Source organism: Montipora capricornis, chromosome 3 (genome assembly GCF_036669925.1).
Source record: "Montipora capricornis isolate CH-2021 chromosome 3, ASM3666992v2, whole genome shotgun sequence".
Lineage (NCBI taxonomy): Eukaryota > Metazoa > Cnidaria > Anthozoa > Scleractinia > Acroporidae > Montipora > Montipora capricornis.
This window is the reverse complement of record NC_090885.1, coordinates 21,562,706-21,581,825: the sequence shown is the minus strand read 5'-3', so window position 1 is coordinate 21,581,825 and position 19,120 is coordinate 21,562,706. Positions and strand designations below refer to the sequence as shown.

The 19,120-nt window shown below is 38.3% G+C and overlaps 2 protein-coding genes across 3 annotated transcripts in view; both read right to left on the bottom strand.

Annotated features, from left to right (window-relative positions):
- The window catches only part of LOC138041198 (testicular acid phosphatase homolog), a 17,599-nt gene extending 4,632 nt beyond the window's left edge, over window positions 1-12,967 (bottom strand). For both annotated transcript variants that reach the window (XM_068886970.1, XM_068886971.1), the window contains exons 1-8: window positions 12,816-12,967; window positions 10,191-10,283; window positions 7,962-8,051; window positions 7,744-7,830; window positions 6,603-6,668; window positions 3,246-3,344; window positions 2,580-2,666; window positions 877-1,003 (exon numbers count right to left, since the gene is read on the bottom strand). In XM_068886970.1, coding sequence (XP_068743071.1) covers window positions 877-1,003; window positions 2,580-2,666; window positions 3,246-3,344; window positions 6,603-6,668; window positions 7,744-7,830; window positions 7,962-8,051; window positions 10,191-10,283; window positions 12,816-12,923 — 757 coding nt within the window. In that variant the 5' untranslated portion in view covers window positions 12,924-12,967. The remainder of the gene's footprint in view (window positions 1-876; window positions 1,004-2,579; window positions 2,667-3,245; window positions 3,345-6,602; window positions 6,669-7,743; window positions 7,831-7,961; window positions 8,052-10,190; window positions 10,284-12,815) is intronic.
- A 2,390-nt stretch (window positions 12,968-15,357) lies between these two features.
- On the bottom strand, window positions 15,358-16,224 carry LOC138042541 (uncharacterized). Its single transcript, XM_068888467.1, has one exon. It carries the CDS (start codon window positions 16,172-16,174, stop codon window positions 15,482-15,484), a length of 693 nt encoding a protein of 230 aa, XP_068744568.1. The 5' UTR covers window positions 16,175-16,224; the 3' UTR covers window positions 15,358-15,481.
- Window positions 16,225-19,120: the final 2,896 nt, after the last annotated feature.

Here is a 19,120-nt window from a genome sequence, read left to right as displayed (position 1 = left end):
AAGGAAGCCAGTTGAGTGCTGGCCAATTGCAATTCCCTGCGGGCTTGATAGAGGAAGTACAGCGTAATCACAAGGTCATGGATTCGAATCCCGCTTAAGCCTGGGCTTTATCCGGGATTTCTTCCTTTGCAACTGTTAAAGTTTCTCAACCAACTGCGATGACCTTTCCAACTATCACTTAAAATTAACTCAGTCATCAGGAGTGGTTAACAACATTTGTCGCAAAGGAAGGGGGGGGGGGGGGGGAAGTCAGGTGCCCCGGAAGAATGTAATATGGGTGGGTGAGGCACGCAAGGAAAAGTCCAATTTGATCGCTCGAAAAGTCACTACGCTTGAATACACGTTATAAACTGAAGAGCTTTACTGTGCTGCCAGTACGATGAGATGACCGTTGGTAGGGAAAGATCCCGAGTGACTGAGGTCACTGAAGGCAAGCAACGTGGATGGATGACCACTCAGGTACGACGGACACGACCAAAACGCAACACCAGAACGATTTACGACAAACGCGAGACTTAAATATCTATGGCTTTTACAAATAGATAGGAAAACTCACATGCAGCTTAGTGGCGCTGGAGATCAAAGACTCCACTTTGAAAATGCTAAAACTTAAACCCAGACCCAGAAAAAAAACACAGGCACACACTTAGAACTATGGGACAACCAAGCTGCAACGCAACGCTATTGCATCTCAACGCGGCGTGCATTAAATCGTAGAGGGTTTCCCAATGGACAACTAAGCATTTATCAGGGCAACTAATTAATTTTAAGGGTTGAGTTGCCCGGCTTTTGAAATAGAGATAACCTGGAATTCTTTTTATTTTCAAGCACTGCTTGACAGTTAATTATCACTTCATTATTATTTATTATCATTACCTCCAGTTAATTTAGCCCACTCGTGACCGTTAAACAACCACATAAATCCAAACTTGTCCATATTTGTCAAATCGTCCCAAATTGTGACATTCAGTGCCCAATCTGGTAATGTCAAGTTATGGGATTTCTGTAAGAAAAAAATCATTCCACCTTTAATGCTCCTTTAAAACAAGCACAGTACAGTAATGAGAAACCAAAGCCGGAGACTTATGCGGCATAGGTTAGCCTGCAGTGCAGGCGTATTTTGGGCGCGCGAGTGCACATTTTCGTATTAGGCCACCATCTTTCTAAGATTTGGTAACTGTGGAAGATTGGGGCGAGGAAATATTTGCTGAGGGAGTAGGCGTTAAGTGCCCCACCCCCAACCCGCCACAGCACCAACCCTCTCCCGGTCAAGCATCTAATCACAATCCAAGATGGCGGCATTGAAAACCTGGTTTATCTAGCGTTCCGCGCCAAAATAACGCCTGCACTGCAGAAATTACAAGAGGTGCCTTGCCAGTAAATAATAATAATAATAATAATAATAATAATAATAATAATAGAATTAAATGACTAAATGAAAATACACAAGATTCCCTGCGACTCTGAGTTTTGTGCGTATGCACTCATCAGGCAGATTTAATGAAGAACAGACTTATTAGCTAGCTATAGCTGCCTGATGAGTGCATACGCACGAAACTCAGAGTCGCAGGGAATCTTGTATATTTTCAATTAGTCATTTAATTCTATACACCACTTTACACAAACGTGCATTGAGCACTCTTTAGCAGTGTTTGCTACAGTTTCTTATGATTAATAATAATAATAATAATAATAATAATAATAATTAAATAACATAATAAAGAAAATATTATTTGTCAACAATAATTGTGGACATACTTAGCTAGAAAGAAACAACACAATAAGGAAGGAAAGTTGTGATATAAGTTAGCATAATACATGTATAAAAGATAATCTAATGAGGGAAGAGAAACTGAATTGACAGAGAGAATGCGTTGGGTTTACTTTTATAATTGTTTAGATTGATGGAATTATGTAATGAGAGTGGAATACTTCTGGATGAACTTGTACTTGTCAGAATGAATGCCATGGCAGTATAGTTAGATAAATTATTATGCTCGAAAATTTGAGCATTGTGCTTTTGAGCGTGACAGTCCTAAAATCATAGAATTATGCTGGAAATTATGCTCGTGCCCTAGCATTATGCTCAAAGATGCTGGGTGAAATTTGTGCAAAAAAAAAAGACAAAAAAAAAGGGCTAATACATTATTTCATGTTGCACTCTCAAACTTACAGGTCTGGGGAGTCAGGCATAAAGTAAGGTAGCCAGGCCTTCAACAAAGTCAAATAAGTGCATAAAGCAGCCACAAAGACCACAATTGACAGGACATTTTTAACCACATTATTTTGGTGTTTTTATTAGCAGGATAATTTTATCAACTTTTATGCTCCTAAACATGACTATTATGCCGGCACTATGTTCAATGCTCGCACCATAGTATTATGCTCGAAATAATGCCGGCATAATTTATCTAACCCTACATTCCAGTATCACTAACACAACACCTTAAGTAGCCATCACTAAATAAGATTTAAAAGTGAACCAGAGGGTAGTGGTCAGTAAAGAGTACTATGGCACAGATTTGTGCAACTACGCAGGCATTGCAGTCCAACCATAAACCTAAAGCTATCTTATTTACCTCACAGAAGAGTGCGTCGCGTACTTGGTATACATTGTCTAAGGTATATTGCCCACCAGCCTTTGAGGAAATGTACGACAAAGCTTTCTACAATAAAATAAGAAGTTAGCAGGCAAAAAAGATACATGTACCATCATTGTCTGTTTTGGTTGAGAACATGTACGCAAGCACATCAATTAACTACTGTATGAGAGACAATAATATTGCTTTATTGTCCAGTGAGTACATAGTAATTATTATAGAGATTAGAGAGCTCCTGTGTTATTTATTCTTATAAAAGGGTGAGCTGGCTTGAGCCTGCAATCCAATCGAAAACCAGTACCTGGTCAGCATACAACTTTAAAAAAAACTGACCTCAACAAGCTTTAAACTTAAGCCCACAACATGGTCATGTGATACTGGTCAGCAGATGCCTTGTTTTAGCAGGTGTCAATAACCAAAGATGTTGCCGCCAAAAAATGTGGGTTGCACCACAGAGTTTAACATTGGCATACATGGAGGGATGGATGGTCATAAGGTCGTACGGTGACCAAAACCAAATTTTCTCGCACAGATGGGTTACAATATTTTCTTATCCATGGTGTTCTGTGCCCCGGAGCTCCGCTATTATTATCATGAAATCTCTCACTGACACAGACAAGAAAAAGTACCTTGAAAGGTTCCTACCTTATACTTTCTGACTGCTTTCAAATACTCGGGTTTTTCCTTCGACTTTTTTAGTGCCTCTTTCAATCGGGGGCAATTGTAATCATAAGGACGTAAAAGCTAAAATGAAAGTCATTTTTAAATCAACATATTTTTAATGGACAGTACATATATAATTTATTATTATTATTTTAGTCATAAAAATTAAGGAAAACAAGAGGGAAGTTTTGACCCTTAAATTTACCATAACAAGCCACCCTTGCTAGGGTTACAACACCCAGCCTGGGTTATGGTGAAGGCATTGGCAGCAGGATGCTGGATTAGGCACATGCAGAATCAAAAGTGACTGGTTCCTGGACTGATGTCTTGCGGATGTTTTGCAGAGGATCTTATAGAAGACAATGGAAGGACCCATCTATCCTAGTTTGTTGGAAACTGCGACTTTGGGTGGCGTAGTGACCTCCAATAGTTATATAGCACCCAAAACCAACCATTAATTTTTTCAAGGTCAAGGTTAGAAATTCAGTTTCAGGTAAAAGAAATAATAAAAGAGAATAATAATAATTATTAAATTCTCAACCTCGGATAATGCTTTTCGCATGCTCTGATTTATTCACTCAATCTCGGTTATCAGCTCATATACCTTGGTTTGACCTTATATCGTAAATGATTGCGTTAAGCGTTGCTAAACTAAAAATGTTTTCGCCGGAATGCGAAGGTACTCTTTGAATAAAGCCAAAAAGGAGAAAAAAAACTTTGTTTGTGGAAAGTTTGGATCAATTCCGACGTTTAGAAGTACGCGAAAAGGCAAGAAATGTTTTTGTGATGAGCCTGCGTCTGTCTGACAACAAGGTATTACACAACATCACATCAGTTCTCAACAAGTTTTTTTCGATTTCGCTCGGATTTGCTAGCTTTTTCCGCTCGTATTTCGTACTTCCAAATTTTTGGAGTTGAAGGAATTTAATAACACAATTATTCCATTCGCGCTTGTTGGATATGAGACTGGTTATAGCCACTATTTACCATCTCATATCCAATGCGCGCTTATGGAATAATTGTTAATTATTATTATCAATATAAATAATCGGTTCCAATTTTAAGTACCAACACCCGACGAATAGGGTCAGCTACTTTACACAGAGAAGTTGGCTACTTTTTTCCCTTAACCAATTGACCCTGAGAGTGACACTTATAGATTTTACTCCAACACCAGACGATTTTACTCGTCAATGAGAGGAGCGTCCTAGGGTGTTTGAGGTGTCAATGGGTCAATGCTTCTCTCAAATCTAAGATTAAAATTCATTTTGCCAACAACAACAGTGAGTTACTCTACTCATTAGCCACCTGCCAACTTCAAACTTTATTGAAACCTCTGATAATAATTAACAATTACAATTCCATGAAAGCTCATTGGATATGAGATGGCAAATAGCCAACAAGGCGCATAGTGCTGAGTTGGTTATAATGAGTCTCATATCCAACAAGCGGAAATGGAATATTGTTTTGTTAAATTCCTTAAACTTCAAAAGTTTGGGAGCACGAAATAAGAGCGAAAAAAGCAAAAAAATCCAAGTAAAGTAAAAAAAAACTTGATGAAGATTTGATGTTGTGTAATACCAAGTGTGGTCAGACAGATCATAGTTAGTAGAGGGGTCCCCTCTACTAACTACCTTATTACATGAAATTTTGGCGACACGTTAATTTAGCGATTTTGAAAAATCCGGATTTAGCGACACCTTAATTTAGCGATTTTTCGCAAATTTTGGAACATACGTCACTTAATTTTCGCGATTTCGCAATCTGAAACTTTCTGGCGAATTAAGGTATTCAAAACTTTTGCGACGACAATAGAACATTAAAATTATTAATCGTTTGTGTCATGATGTAGTTACTTGGCGATTCATATCACAAGTGACCACATCGTGAGACAAACGATAATACCTTGATTATTCTTATTATTGTACTTTACCACGATGAACAAACAAAATTTTTCTTACGTCAATGGGTTCATTTAAAAAAATAATCAAAAACATCACACAGCGTTATAAAGCTTAACAAAACAAATAATTGTGTCAAGCTTTTCATTTAGGATTCCACAGCTGTTGATAAAAGTGGAAACCGCATAGTCCACATGGGAAAGCGAGATTTAATGCGAGCGAAGAATCCATTTCAGTTGTGAAGCTGAAATGTATTCAGTAAACATCCGATACACGTCATAATCGACCGCAAAATAGCGTGATAGTGTGAAACGGACCAGATGGCGGAATTTCCTATTGTAGTCACTTTAATTTAGCGACGATTTAAATTTAGCGACACTTAATTTAGGTACATTTTAATTTAGCGATATTTTGAAAAATCGCTGAATTCGCTAAATTAAAGTGTCGCCAAAATTTCATGTAATAAGGTATGGACAGATGCAGGCTCATCACAAAAACATTTCTTTCCTTTCAGAGAGAAATTTTGCTTTCCAGCGAAAAAAATATTTTCGCTTATTTACTGATTCAGTATCAATACTAGGTGGCCAGAACAAAAGGACACGAAGTCCCCTACAAGGTTAAGCCACGCTTAGCGCAATCAATTGCCATATAAGGTCAAACTAACGTATATGAGATGATAACCGAGATTAAGTGAACCAATCAGAGCACAAGAAATGCATTAACCAAGGTTGAAAATTTAATAATAACTGTTAATTAAACAACCATTGTAACTTGTATTTACTTAAAATATGTGGAGGAGGATGGTGGTGGACATTTACAGAGCTGCAAAGCACTGACTGATGTAAATATCCACTGCTTGCCACCAACACTGAGGTGAATACTTATTTTCCTATACACTAAAACAGTAGATAATGTAGGAAAAAAGGACGATTTTAACTCATTTCGACCTGCAACCATTGCAACATTTTTGGAAGCAAATCCTATGCAATTTGCTCACAGATGAATAGCAAAGGATACATGTATGCAGAGTTTACTAATACAGTCATGTACTAATAATAATTATTATTGTTAACTGTGCATACAGTCAAAAAAATGTAAAACCGTAAAAAACCACAAAATAGCAATGAAAGATGAAATGGAGAAAGATATTAATTTTGCTAAACAAAACTGTGAAGTGAAGAAAAAGAGAGACTTCATGCAAATGTGATTATGGTAATACAATATAGCATTAAAATAGCAAAAAAAGGAAACTTGACAATACACTGTAATTCATTAAAATATCATTTTTCCCCATAAAGTATTAGTCTGGCATCTACAATAACGTCTTGTCCCTCTAATAATCATAATGAGGATCTTGTGTCCTTATAAGCCAATGAAAAGAACTTTTCTCGAACATTATTAATTAATGAGAAAACATAGTAACTGTTGTAAAACATACATAATCCTCATTCGCAGGAACTACATGGACACCAACTGGCTGCCAATCCAACTTCTGTCGCCAAACCTGAGAAATAACACAAAAACTCTGAGTAAAGGTAACCAGTCCTAGGTCAGTCAAAAATACATGTACAGCTGTAACTGTTGTTGACAGACATTATACACAAAATAAACCTGTTCTGCAAGTCATGAAATCCATTTAAATTGAGCTTGAGTTAAAATTGTTCAGCCAGTCCCTATTTTATTAAATTCCATTGTAACAGTTGCCTGTTATTGTAATGAAAATTAAATTATTTGGTTTTAAAAATATTAAGAGTATTAAAAAGAGCAATGCTTTTAGATACTGATATATTGGTGATGCTGGAAAATAACAATATTCTTTTTCCCACTGTAGTGAATTCAATAATAATTACTACTGTAACATGTAATGCTTGAGTGTAGTGCTGTGTTGGGTGTCTGCCCATGAATACACTTGTATTGCTGCCTTTAGTTAGTTTTTTGTTTAATTAAACTAAGCATTGAGTATTAAATAAAATCTCTTTGAGTGTCTGAATTTAATGATTTAGCTACATGTATTTTATCTGGTATATAAAAGTGTTCCACTTGAGCAACTAAAAATTCAACTGTCAGCTTATTCAATGGTTTTTCCACTCAGACTGGTATTCCTTTTATTAGTATTGGCTATCAATGTCAACAATAAATTATTAGTCTGATTAATAATCATTGCAGTCAAATCATATTATGCATTTTGGGGATTGTTCATTTCATTCCTGCTTGTCACTTTGTGGTTTATCTTTTATCTATCGAAGCTTTTTCTTTAATTGTTTTACTTTGACATTAATCTCCCAGATCGCAAATACAGTTTCTTGAATAGTTACACTTTGCTCCTTTAACTGAAAATAATTTAATGACCTTGACTTGGTGATATTTTCCTTTGAAAAATCAAGGGGATCACTACGTGAAATTTTCTAAATTTGTAGACATTTCATGGAAACTGACATTTCATGAAATCTCTCGTTGGGTGCCCCCGCAGTTAAGAAATGAATCTGGGAATCCTGCAAACCCTGTACCAACCATGCTCCCCACAATCCTGATTGTGCCACTTAATACAGTGCAGTTTACTTTTTCAAATGGATTATTACCTGATGTCCATGAGGAGGATAAAGGCCATTCAGTTGAGTCTGTGCACTCATAATACATCGATCCCTGTCACTACTTCGAACATACACCTAATAAAACAACAAAACATAACTTAAATGCTACACAACAAAACACAACATTAAGCTCTGCTTACATGTATCTTACGAGCCCTAGACCCTTCAACATGTCCAACACAAATGCTTAGATTTTGAAAACATACCTCACTGAATTTGTAGGATGAATTGATTAGTTTGTCAACATAGCGATCCTTTAAAAACTGGCCAAGTTTATATTCTTGCATCATACCTGTCTAAAAAATATTTCAAATAAGAGAAAAAATGTCAGGACGGTAACATAAGCAATTTATTTCACACAAGACCTTCTTTGAAAAAGTACATGTAAGATTTTTGCTGGTGAGGAATATTTACCAATTTCCCAAAAGGTGACAGTTACAATTTGTAATTTATCCAGGAACTGCTGGTTTCCTACTACAGCTGTACATGTCATTGAAAGACAATATTATTTTACAGTCAATTAGGAAGAGATTCCTTTTCAATCTTGACTGCCACATTCTGCATGGATGTGGAACAGACTCCTGACCCGGATCAAGTCGAGAAACACTATTATACATCTGCACTTGAATTTCACCTATTTGTAATTATTATACTAATATTATTTATAGTCACACCTTCCCACTACTGTTGGAATTAAATATTCAAGGAGTGAAATTCTAAACTTGAGGAAATCAGAACTGTCACTGCAAAAAGGTCTTCCGCTCTCCCTTCAGAAACTTGGAACCCTCAAAAAGATTGGATACCCTGCTCAATTATTTCCGAAATTCAGGAGGAGCCATGATGAGAAAGCAATTAGATTCCACGAGAGCAGGAAAAGGCAAAGTATTCCTACCATTCTCAAGCCTGACTGCCCTCCTGCTACATTGTAAATGAGCTTGCCTGCATGTGCTTTCAACTTCAATAATTTAATCGCTATTCCAAAGCATCACATGATACCATCCAAAAAGCATTGTGATCTACCCTTTGTTATATTTCAACAAGACGAGCTACAACCAGTGGCTTTGCTAAAACATGTCAATGCTATCTGTATAATGGAGACCTGGCTGTCAACTGATATCATTTACACGGACATTGCAATATTTACCAGGCTATAATTTATTCAGGAGAGACCAAACAACAGCAGCAGGGAAGAGGTTTGCCTATACCTCAAAAGTTCTTTCCCCAGTAAAAGATTGTCAGAATGTGATGATCCAAATATTGAATCACTACATGGCTATCAACAAGACCAGCAAGTATCCCAAGATGTGTTTCAGCCATCATTAATACATGATTGTATGTGTGGGATATCTTACATGTACAACATGTACTACTGCTAACAGACCAGCTGAAACTACATACATGTATATTCCTCTGTGTGATCAGGTGCAATCCAATCTTGATCTAGGCTATTGGCTAAGCAGCCTAATGCCCTGGTGATCATCACAGGTGATTTCAACATGAAATCAATGGAAGAATCTCACAGGAACCATCTCAAACAAGATATTGAGCAAGATTGGTTCCACCAATTTATCAGCAACGAGTGCTCTAATCAGTTGATCCTCGCAAATAAGATCAATGACTTTTTTAAAGTCTGGCAGAGTACTTCAGTCCACTTCAAGACCCAGTCCCCTCTCCTCGTGAGGTACCACCAGAACTCTAACTTGGTCTCTGAAGTAGAAGTATTTAAGGCACTACATTGTATCTGCAGTCAAAATTGGAAAGTCCATACTGTAGGTCCTGACCTCATTCCAAACAAAGTGTTGACAGAATTTGCAACTGAACCACAGCTGTAGCACCTACTGTCCATCTTCAACAGCTCATTGACAGAAGGATACTTTCAAGATTTATTGAAGGCCTCAATAGTAAACCCAATCCCTAAAGTCTATCCCTTTATCCCCCACAGCAGCTGGAACAAGATCTCAGACCCATTTCCCTTACATGTACACTAGCAAAATCTCAGGTGATTGTGACCCCCGCCAATTCACACAGACTGGTCACTCTACGGTGGAGATTTTAAATAAAATATTTATCCTTTTGGAATTTTCATATATTCCATGTGTTACTTTTACTAACTTTTTAATTGATGTAAATAATCTCTGAAATTTAGCTTAAGCTACACACACAATGTACCAAAGAGACAATAAACCATATTTTATTTTATTTTATTTTATTTTATTTTTACATACATGCGAAGGATCAATTTGTTGCAAGACATGTTGCCACTTGTTTCACAAAGGTTGTTGTCATTGCAAGGTATGTCTTGAGCACCTCATCTCATAGTGTTATTCTAACACAACTTGCACAAACTACAGGTATTTTACATTTTTTAAAAGTGCTAGTCAGAGGAAAGATGGTCCATTTCCTTGGGAATAATCATGTGCACAATAAAGTAATACCTGAGTTAGCTGTCCCAGGCCTTGAGGCCAGAAATTCTTGTGCGGATCTGTTGGAAAACTACTCACAGGTGAACGGTCACCATGGCGATAAACCTGTAAAAGCCAAAAACATCATGTTTGGACAAATCCTATACTGAATATCAACATGTGGACCATGAATGTTCTTGAAACCAAACTGTATGGTTGTTGCTTTCCTACTGTTACTACAAAAAATAGTAATAACGATCTTTGTGTCTGAGCAACAAGGAAACTGTGTCACATCATACTATTCAAGATGGCTGCACCCAGGAAATTTAAAAGTGAAAATAAGCTACTGTACATGTATTATGAAAATAATTTCTTCTGACAGAAGCAATTTTTTCCTTGAAAAAATTTCAAACAACCTTGATTGTTTACAACCATTTATTAATAATTTAATCAACCATGTTACACCTCAAGGTTATACATGTATGTATCTCTCTGTCGTATCTGCCAAATGCAGATCACAGACAATCCTGGAGATTTGAAATCTTTATGACATCATACTGTAGTTCGAAGGGGAAGGGGGCAAAGAGAAGGAGCAAAAAACCCTTTTCGATGTCAACTACCAACTAATCATAGCATTTTTTGTAAACATTGGCAGTAATACAATTAATTTGCCAGAGAAAAAAATTTACAAGATGGAACTGAGGTTTTAACTTATTGTTAACGTTTCCCTGTCCATGTTTCTACTATGTGTGATTCCCCAACAATAATTACTGTAATCAGATAATTATATAGCCAACAATTTTTTGAATTGTTTTAGAATGCCTGTTCAGCATGTTGAGAAATGCCTAGTACAGCACATCTCCTGACGATGCGAAAACTATTGTAGCTGGAGCTTCATAATGGATACATCTGGCAGCCACCAATGAGGTTGCCGTGAGCCCTAATCCTTCAGTTTCTTTAATCTCGTCATCAATGATACTTCTCAAAGGTGTAAATACTGTACTTATACATTAATGCAGAACACATTTCCCCGGGTAGAAAAAGCTGAAATATGAAGATTTGGCTAAATCCCTTGGGAAGGAACACCAAAATATCACTTTCATTTATTCAATTAGTGGTTTTATATCTTTCTGTTGTTATTTAAGAACACCAGAAAATCCTAGCTACCACAAGGAAGTTTCCAGATTTCTTTAAAACAATTTGGCTCTTTTCGCTCTGTTTTGTCATTAATAGTTTACACTTTTATGAAAGGGAGCAGCAGTTCAAATATTGACTGACACGTGGATTCTTGTGACAGTTTATCAGAACATCAGGAACAATATTTCCCCGTCTGCTGGTGAACAGAGGTTTAAAAAATCTTGTGGGTTGATTGCAGGCAGTTCTCCACCTTTGCTTGCTTTTTTGACTTTTGTTTTCACATGGCCATTTACATTCAATCAACCCTGGTGGAAAGAAGAGCTCTTCTAAAATTCACCAAACCGCCTGCTGCGCAGGAGATGGTATTTTAAGTAAAGTGTTGTGGATTGGCAAGGGAATGGGCACCCTATCAACAGGGCACAGCTCCAATAATGTGGCCCTCACATCCTTGGTACTGATCGCATGAAACTCAAATAAACAAATGAAATGATAATGATAATGCATGATAATGCATTATCATTTCGAAATAATGTGGCCCTCACATCCTTGCATGGTACTGAAACTCAAATAAACAAACAAAATTATATATAAAATGAATCATATATTGAGCTGCAGATATGAAATCAAGTGAAGCTATGATTCCTGCAGTTACAAACGCAATTTTAGCAATTGCGTAGAGAAGCCTGAAAACTTGAGGACTTCAACAGGGTTTGAACTTGTGACCTTGTTCAATATATGATTCACTTTATATATCATTTTGCTTGTTGATTCATTCATAAAAGGAACATGTGAACCCACAAATGACCAGCTCCCGGCATCAGTGGCTTCATAGCTCAGTTGGTTAGAGTGTTACACCGGTATTGTGAGGTCATGGGTTCAAACCCTGTTTTTAAGTCCTCATTGACAAGTTTTCAGGCTACTCTACACAATTGCTAAAATTGAGTTCGTAACTGCAAGGATCATAGCTTCAATTGAAGTTCAAATGACAAGATTGCAGTCTGTGGTGCGCAGTCTACGATTTGCGACTGGTCGTCGGTGTGCAGTCGGCCTTTGCCAGCCACCGATCCTTAAATATCTAGAGTGTAGGAAAGGAGCATCGCTCTCAAATCTAACTATAGAATTTTCATGCAATGGTAAACAACATTCTGAAAATCATCTAGCCCACCGCAAAAGGCAGCCCTTTTCGGCTTTTTCTGGATAGTTGCTTTGGTTAACTGAATATTACTAACGCTGTCTTAATTTATTTATCTTTAGCTTCTGAATGCATGTACGAATGTCCTGCATCATTCCTGCTTCGAACGCCTCGTCATCAATCAATGTCATCTTTCACAGTTTGGAAGAAAACTTATTGCTCATTTTCGATTGTGTTTTACATCAAGTAGTAGCGAGAAAACGGTCGCCATTTACAAGTTTAGACAAAAACTCTGTATGTTTATGTGAGAACAGTTCATGGGAGGGAGGTGGAAAAAATTATGCAAAAGGCAAGTACGATGAAGATACTTCTGGTTGGGTAATACTCACCACGTTGACCATTCGTAGTTGTAAGCCACCGTAAGATACAGTACACATCTGTAGAAGCCAGAAAAGAGGCGCCATTAAAGAGAATAAACCTCTGCCTTCGTCCGCCATTTTTGTTGGGTAGTTACGTCACCATACCCTCTTCGACAATTAGTTTCCTTGTTGACTCTCGCCTCGATTTCCGGTAACTACTTGGTGTATGCATTCATATAGTGGTCTGGTGTGGGCACTCATAAAGTGGTCCGGAGAACGGCAGGTTAGCTTTATAAGTAAGTTGCAGGTTGCAGAGTTTTTACTATAACTGAAACCACTCAAATCTTTACAAAAATGCTCACCTTGGGCATAAACGTTATTTTTAAGGCCTAATGTTAGCATAAGTGAAGTTGTGGGTTGTTTTAGCTCCCGGGTTTTAGCTATGGTGAAGCATTGACCTGCAACCCTAACCTGCAACCTGCAGTTTACACCCTCCAAATAGTAAAGTAACCCGATTTCCAGCCGTTTTGGGAGCCCGCGTTCCTTGCCCCACACCAACGTTGGGAGGGATACCGGACTCGCAAAAGGGCTGGAAATTGAGCCTAAATTGCCTCCCATGCAGTCGTTTTTAGGGAAGGTGGAAAGGTAGCCTACGTTATTAGCCGTACCGTACCTCCCGTTTTTTCCTTCGGGGGGTAAGGTACGGCTACACGTAGGCTAGTTGGAAGGAGGTGAAATACAACAGCCCAGAAGAGGCGCCAATCACATTTCCGTTTCTTCCAGCAGGGAAAAATAAAAATAGTGATAATGATAATAATGATTTAATCAATATCAATTGAAGTGGCTCTTCACCAATTGATAACATATCGAAAATAACAATAAAAATCTAAGATATTTAAAAAAGAAGACATTTATAGAAGTTATGGATGAAATAATTAAGCTGTATTTTCACAAAGCTCTTTGCTCTACTTTTGCCATTGAGGAAAATAAACTATAAGAAGAGATGACTTTTTTAAGTTCTAATGTTATGTCTGGAAAAGTTCTTTTTTCCTGAGGTATGAACAGATCAATTAATGGTGGGACTTGAGAGTATAGTTCTTTTCAGTTCTGATTCCTGACTCAGATCTGATTCTTCAGTACTCATTCTACAGATCCTTCTACAGGATCAAAAAAGCACCAATGTTTGACAAAAATGAACAATTTATCATGCTATGTTGAAAGATGAATGGGTCTTTTACATTGCTGTATCCCAGAGTATTGGCAAAGTAATATTCAAATTTAACCATAAGGCCTCGTAGTGTGAATATTAATATATTCAAGCAGATATGCCCAGAAATGCAGCAAGTACAAAACACAGGTCACAGGTCACAGGTCATTGTTTTACCAATACGGAAAGTATCCTAAACATTCATAAAAGCTAACCTAATGACCTGTGACCTGTGTTTTGTACCTGCCGCCAGAAATGTTCGTACTTCGATGCACAACACCACTCGAATCTGGGAAAACAGACAATTTTTTATCACTACATTGGCCCTCAAGTAAAGATAGACAGCTGCATGTATCCTCACCCAAAAAAACCTAACCCTTACACTTACTGTGTTGCTAGAAATCTGGGCCCAGTTGTTCGAAAGCAGTTTAACTTAATCCAGGATTAGCGCAAACTTTGGTTTCGTGTTTTCAACTTTTTGGTAAAAGTTTCTTTTGCTTATTTTTGTTTTCCAAGATTGACTTCCTCTGATGTAAAGTTTCAGCGAATATCAGCACTGAAAAGCATTTGGGAGTAGAGAAATAAACTCCTGGGTTAATTTTTAATCTGGGATTAGCGTTAATCGGTTTTTGAACAACCGGGCCCTGTAGACTTATTGGGGAGCGGCACTTAACTAACTTGCTAAAGAAGCTTTTTAGTCAAGACCCTACAAAAAGGTTGCATGGATGGTTGAAGTAACTTTTGCAATGGCAATCTGACATCACCTCAACAAGAAGGCGCATGCACCGTGACTAGTCCCAGTCCACTGCCGTGCATTTCATTGAAAAACATTTAAAAACTCTCAGGAAACAAAAGGAGGAGGCGGTTCTTTCACCAGATGGTGGAAGTGTATCAAAGGAGGGCCTTAAGACGTCATAACAAACGCCTTCGAATATCACCTTCGGTGAAAGTTTCTCACCATCCACCTTCACTGCTAGGATGACTTTTTTGCTATTCTATTTTCTGTTTTAGTCACATGATTTACCAAATATGGTTGTTGAACCAGACAAAGAAATGTTAAATGGAAAACACTTGGCAAAAAAAAGGTAACTGTAGAATCAAAGGGACTCGAAAAATGATTATTTGAAGGGGTCTATAGCAATAGTTTGGTAGTTACGAGCCCCCTCCTTAAAGGAACACTTTACGTAGCATCTACTTATGTGCACTTCTGCAAATAAGTGCAGTGAGGGAGAGGATTGACAAGACAGTTCGAAGCTTTTGCCTATACGGCATCAGCATGGTTGGCATTTAGGAGATAATGACGTAACAGGCTCTCAAGAGCCAACACTTCTAGGTGATAGTAAATGTAAGAAAGGAGCTTGCTAATTTCAAGGCCATGACAAAATCATGTATTTATAATACACCATTGCATTCAATTTCATTACAATAGATAGAATAGTATAATTTTCTTGTTCAATTTAATTTGCTCTCTTGACCCCGTAGCCCACTGTCACTGGACTTCTAACATAGCATCTCGCACTTCCATCAGTAGTTTTCCCATTGTATTCTCCCCAACAATCGCACCGGTTTTCTTATCCCATCTTCCTGTCCAAAAGTCAGTTTTACCCCGAGATGGAATGTGAATCAGTTTCCTTTTTCCCGTTTCCAAGAGAATGTTTTTAAATGGTTCTTTCTCAAACTTTTTCACCAAAGCCCTTTTCATTCTGTTTTTTGCCACTTCTTGATCTAAACCGTCGGCAGCTAACGTCAACTTGAACTTGGCAGAACCGGATTTCGACCCAGCTGACTTGGCCAGCCGTCCCTTAGCCGTTTTAACATTTGCATTTGCTGCTTTCGAATCCTTTTCCTTGTCAAAATCTCCATCTTTCATAAATCGTTTCCTGTCCTCAGGTATGAATTTCATACCCTGGAAGTAATGTTCCACCGACGGGAACACACCTTCTGCCATTTCAATATCCACTTCGTAAAAATTGGACAACTGGCAATACGGATACCTCGAGCGGGAAAAAAAGATTATTGGTTCCGTACTTTCGCTGGCATCATCTGAGCCAAGTTTAATGCGTTTGGGAAGTGAAGCCATACCTGACAAGAGCCTAATCACGGTTGTTGGTTTACGGAGTGAATTAAATTGGGAGAGATGAAATAAGTGTGCTGCCAAGTTGATTGCACCGAATGTTGTCATATGTTGTCATAAAACCAAAACTAAGCTGCCATGTTGGACAACCTTGTTCCCAGGGGTTCTCTTCTCTGCCTGGGAACGAGGTTGCCATGTTGGAGAACGGTTTCGCTTTTCCCAACTTTGGACACTGAAAGTTTGATAGGGATCATGGCAAATGAACGTATTTCTTTTAAAAGCAGAACCCCGATGTCTGGACTCGAACCTAGGAACGTGTGATTAATGTAAACCCGTTCACTTAACCACTAGACTACCACATCATTAACTGCGAGGATGTCATTTTTTATTAATGTCAATAATTTTTTTTCTTCCAAAAGTGCCGCTGTAAACGTGTATTAACACCTGCTAAGAAGCAAGCTTACACAGTGAAAAATGTCCGTTGCCAAACTTCAAGAGAAAGCTAACCATTTTAAAATCAGGCTTCAGACTTGACCATTATTCAGCAATGATTTTACATATATAGTAATTTTTTTTTTGTAAATAATCGGCACATTTTCTAATCAGAGTTTTTCTGTGTCCTTGTGTGGGCCCATTTCCATCAGTAGGGCTAACGCTCACATGGTTCATACGGGATAGAATTCTAGCACTTCACATTACACTCTATTCAGTTAACCCTGTTTAAAATATAAGTGCTACACGGCCAACGTTTGTATAAACGTAACCTTTCCTTGATCTTAATTGGTTAAGTGGATAAAAACAGTTCCTTCAAAGTGGGTGCTCCGGGTTCAAATCCTGTCCAGGGGCTGCTTTCACCTTTTTTTCTTTTTATTTGCTACCACAAGTCAGTCCTGAGACAGAGTGATCAAAGTGGAGGATAATACTTCATTTAAAGCAAACTGACAATGAAGGATAATCCTTCATTTGAGGAAGAGATCGAGTTGCTTTCCCAGTGTCGTGTAGCGTGGTGTGACACTGAGTCCCGCGGTCAGGTCAACCAAAGAACTGAAACGGTCGCTTGATTCAACAATCTTTATTCGACAATCAAAAAACCTAAAACGCCCACGTAGAGCGTGCAAATTAGCCATTAGGCTGATTTAGCAACAGAACGGGAACGTCAGTGGCGACGTCGCGCGCAGCAAAACTACCAATGAGAATTTAGAATAGAGAAGAAAAGAGTGGAGTCTATTCTATTCTGAATTCTCATTGGTGTTTTTTTTTTGCGCGCGCAGTCGCCACTGACGTTCCCGTTCTGTTGCTAAATCAGCCTATTGTTATTCCTTGTAAGCCTCGGTTTTTGGTGTTTCGTTCACAGCGACTCGGTCGTTTCGTAAGGTCGTTCCTACCAACAAAACTAGTGTGCCCTTTTTTTGCTAAAACGATTGAAGTTCTTATTACTGATTATTTTTTTCCCTCCGTCTCCGTTTTCTCTTTTGGATCAACCGATGTATTTTAATTAGTTGTCTATTTATTTTTGTACTCGTTCACGCCACTTTCTTTCGCGAGCGCACTTTCTCCTGATTGTCTTGGTGATCAATTTATAACTGATAGGCAGCGAATCGAAGATGGTAAGATTTCAATTGATTTTGATTATCGTTCGATAGAACTCTATTAACACGAACCTGCGCGATTTACAGGACACTCTCGACCCTGAGGGAGAGAAAGAGCTCGGGGGAACCCTGAAACAACATTTCTTCTCACTGATTTTCGTTAAAAACAGTGAAAAGCGTCTCTGATTAGTGCATTAATGTTAGTGCGAGGAGTGAGCAGGCGCCGTAAGGCTGAAATAGCCAACTTTTGGCAATAAGAACCCTACGGCCCATGTTCTCCTACATAGAGTTTCCCAGAGCCTCTGGTCATGCGCAGACATAAGATCCGAGGCTTGACGAGATGGAATCCTATTATCATGATCGATGTCAGAGAGCACTGCAATCTAGTTTTGCCCATAAGTGACTCGGACGCTTACCATTTGACAGAACTAAAACTCTACAACGCCTTTGAAATATGGTCCATAATGCAAGCGTTCCTTCAAATTGTTGCATTTTCTTTGCAAACTGACAGGTCTGTCTCTGGCCGACCAGTTCTGACAAAAGGAAAGCGCCCTTATATATATAGGACTCTTTCAAACTCTGTAGCTCTTATGACTCTACAAACATACAATCGTGTGACTATAGAATATTAAAAAGAAATAAACAAATAGCCACTATGATTTGCTTACTTGGCTTTTACTTCGGGTAGAAGAGCACAGAACGCGACATCAAAATGGAATTAGTTTTGTGGCATAATTAAACACAAGCTACTTCATAGTTTTGTAGTTTTGAATAATTTTGTATGTTAGTAGACCGCTTTTGTAGTCCGGCAGTGTGGAAGTCTGGCAGTGTGGAAGTTTGGCAGTGTGGAAGTGTGGAAGTTTGGCAGTGTGCAAGTTTGGCAGTGTGGAAGTTTGGCAGTGTGGAAGTGTGGAAGTTTGGCAGTGTGGAAATTTGGCAGTGTGGAAGTGTGGAAGTCTGACAGTGTGGACGTCTGGCAGTGTGGAAGTGTGGAAGTGTGGAAGTTTGGCAATGTGGAAGTTTGGCAATGTGGAAGTTTGGCAGTGTGGAAGTGTGGACGTTTGGCAGTGTGGTAGTGACCCTAACCCGAACACAAACCCTGACGCACACTGCCAAACTTCCACACTGCCAAACTTCCACATTGCCAAACTTCCACACTTCCACAATGCCAGACTTCCATGTACTAATTATTTGTGAGTAAATTTCTAGCATTTGCATTCTTTTCTGATGACGCGTTCTGTGCTCCTCTACCCGAAGTAAAAGCCGCTTATTTCCACGCAGTGCGATTAATATTAGGCGTAAGGGATCAAAGTTTTACTATTACGTAATCACCTTAACTGTACATTTGTCCTCTACCTTTCTCTTGCGCAGTACGTTATGGCGAAATTGTTGTTCTAGTTTAGCAAGTACTTCATCACAGTCACAGTACGAAAGCTGTCTTGATGATTTGTAAAACCACTTACGG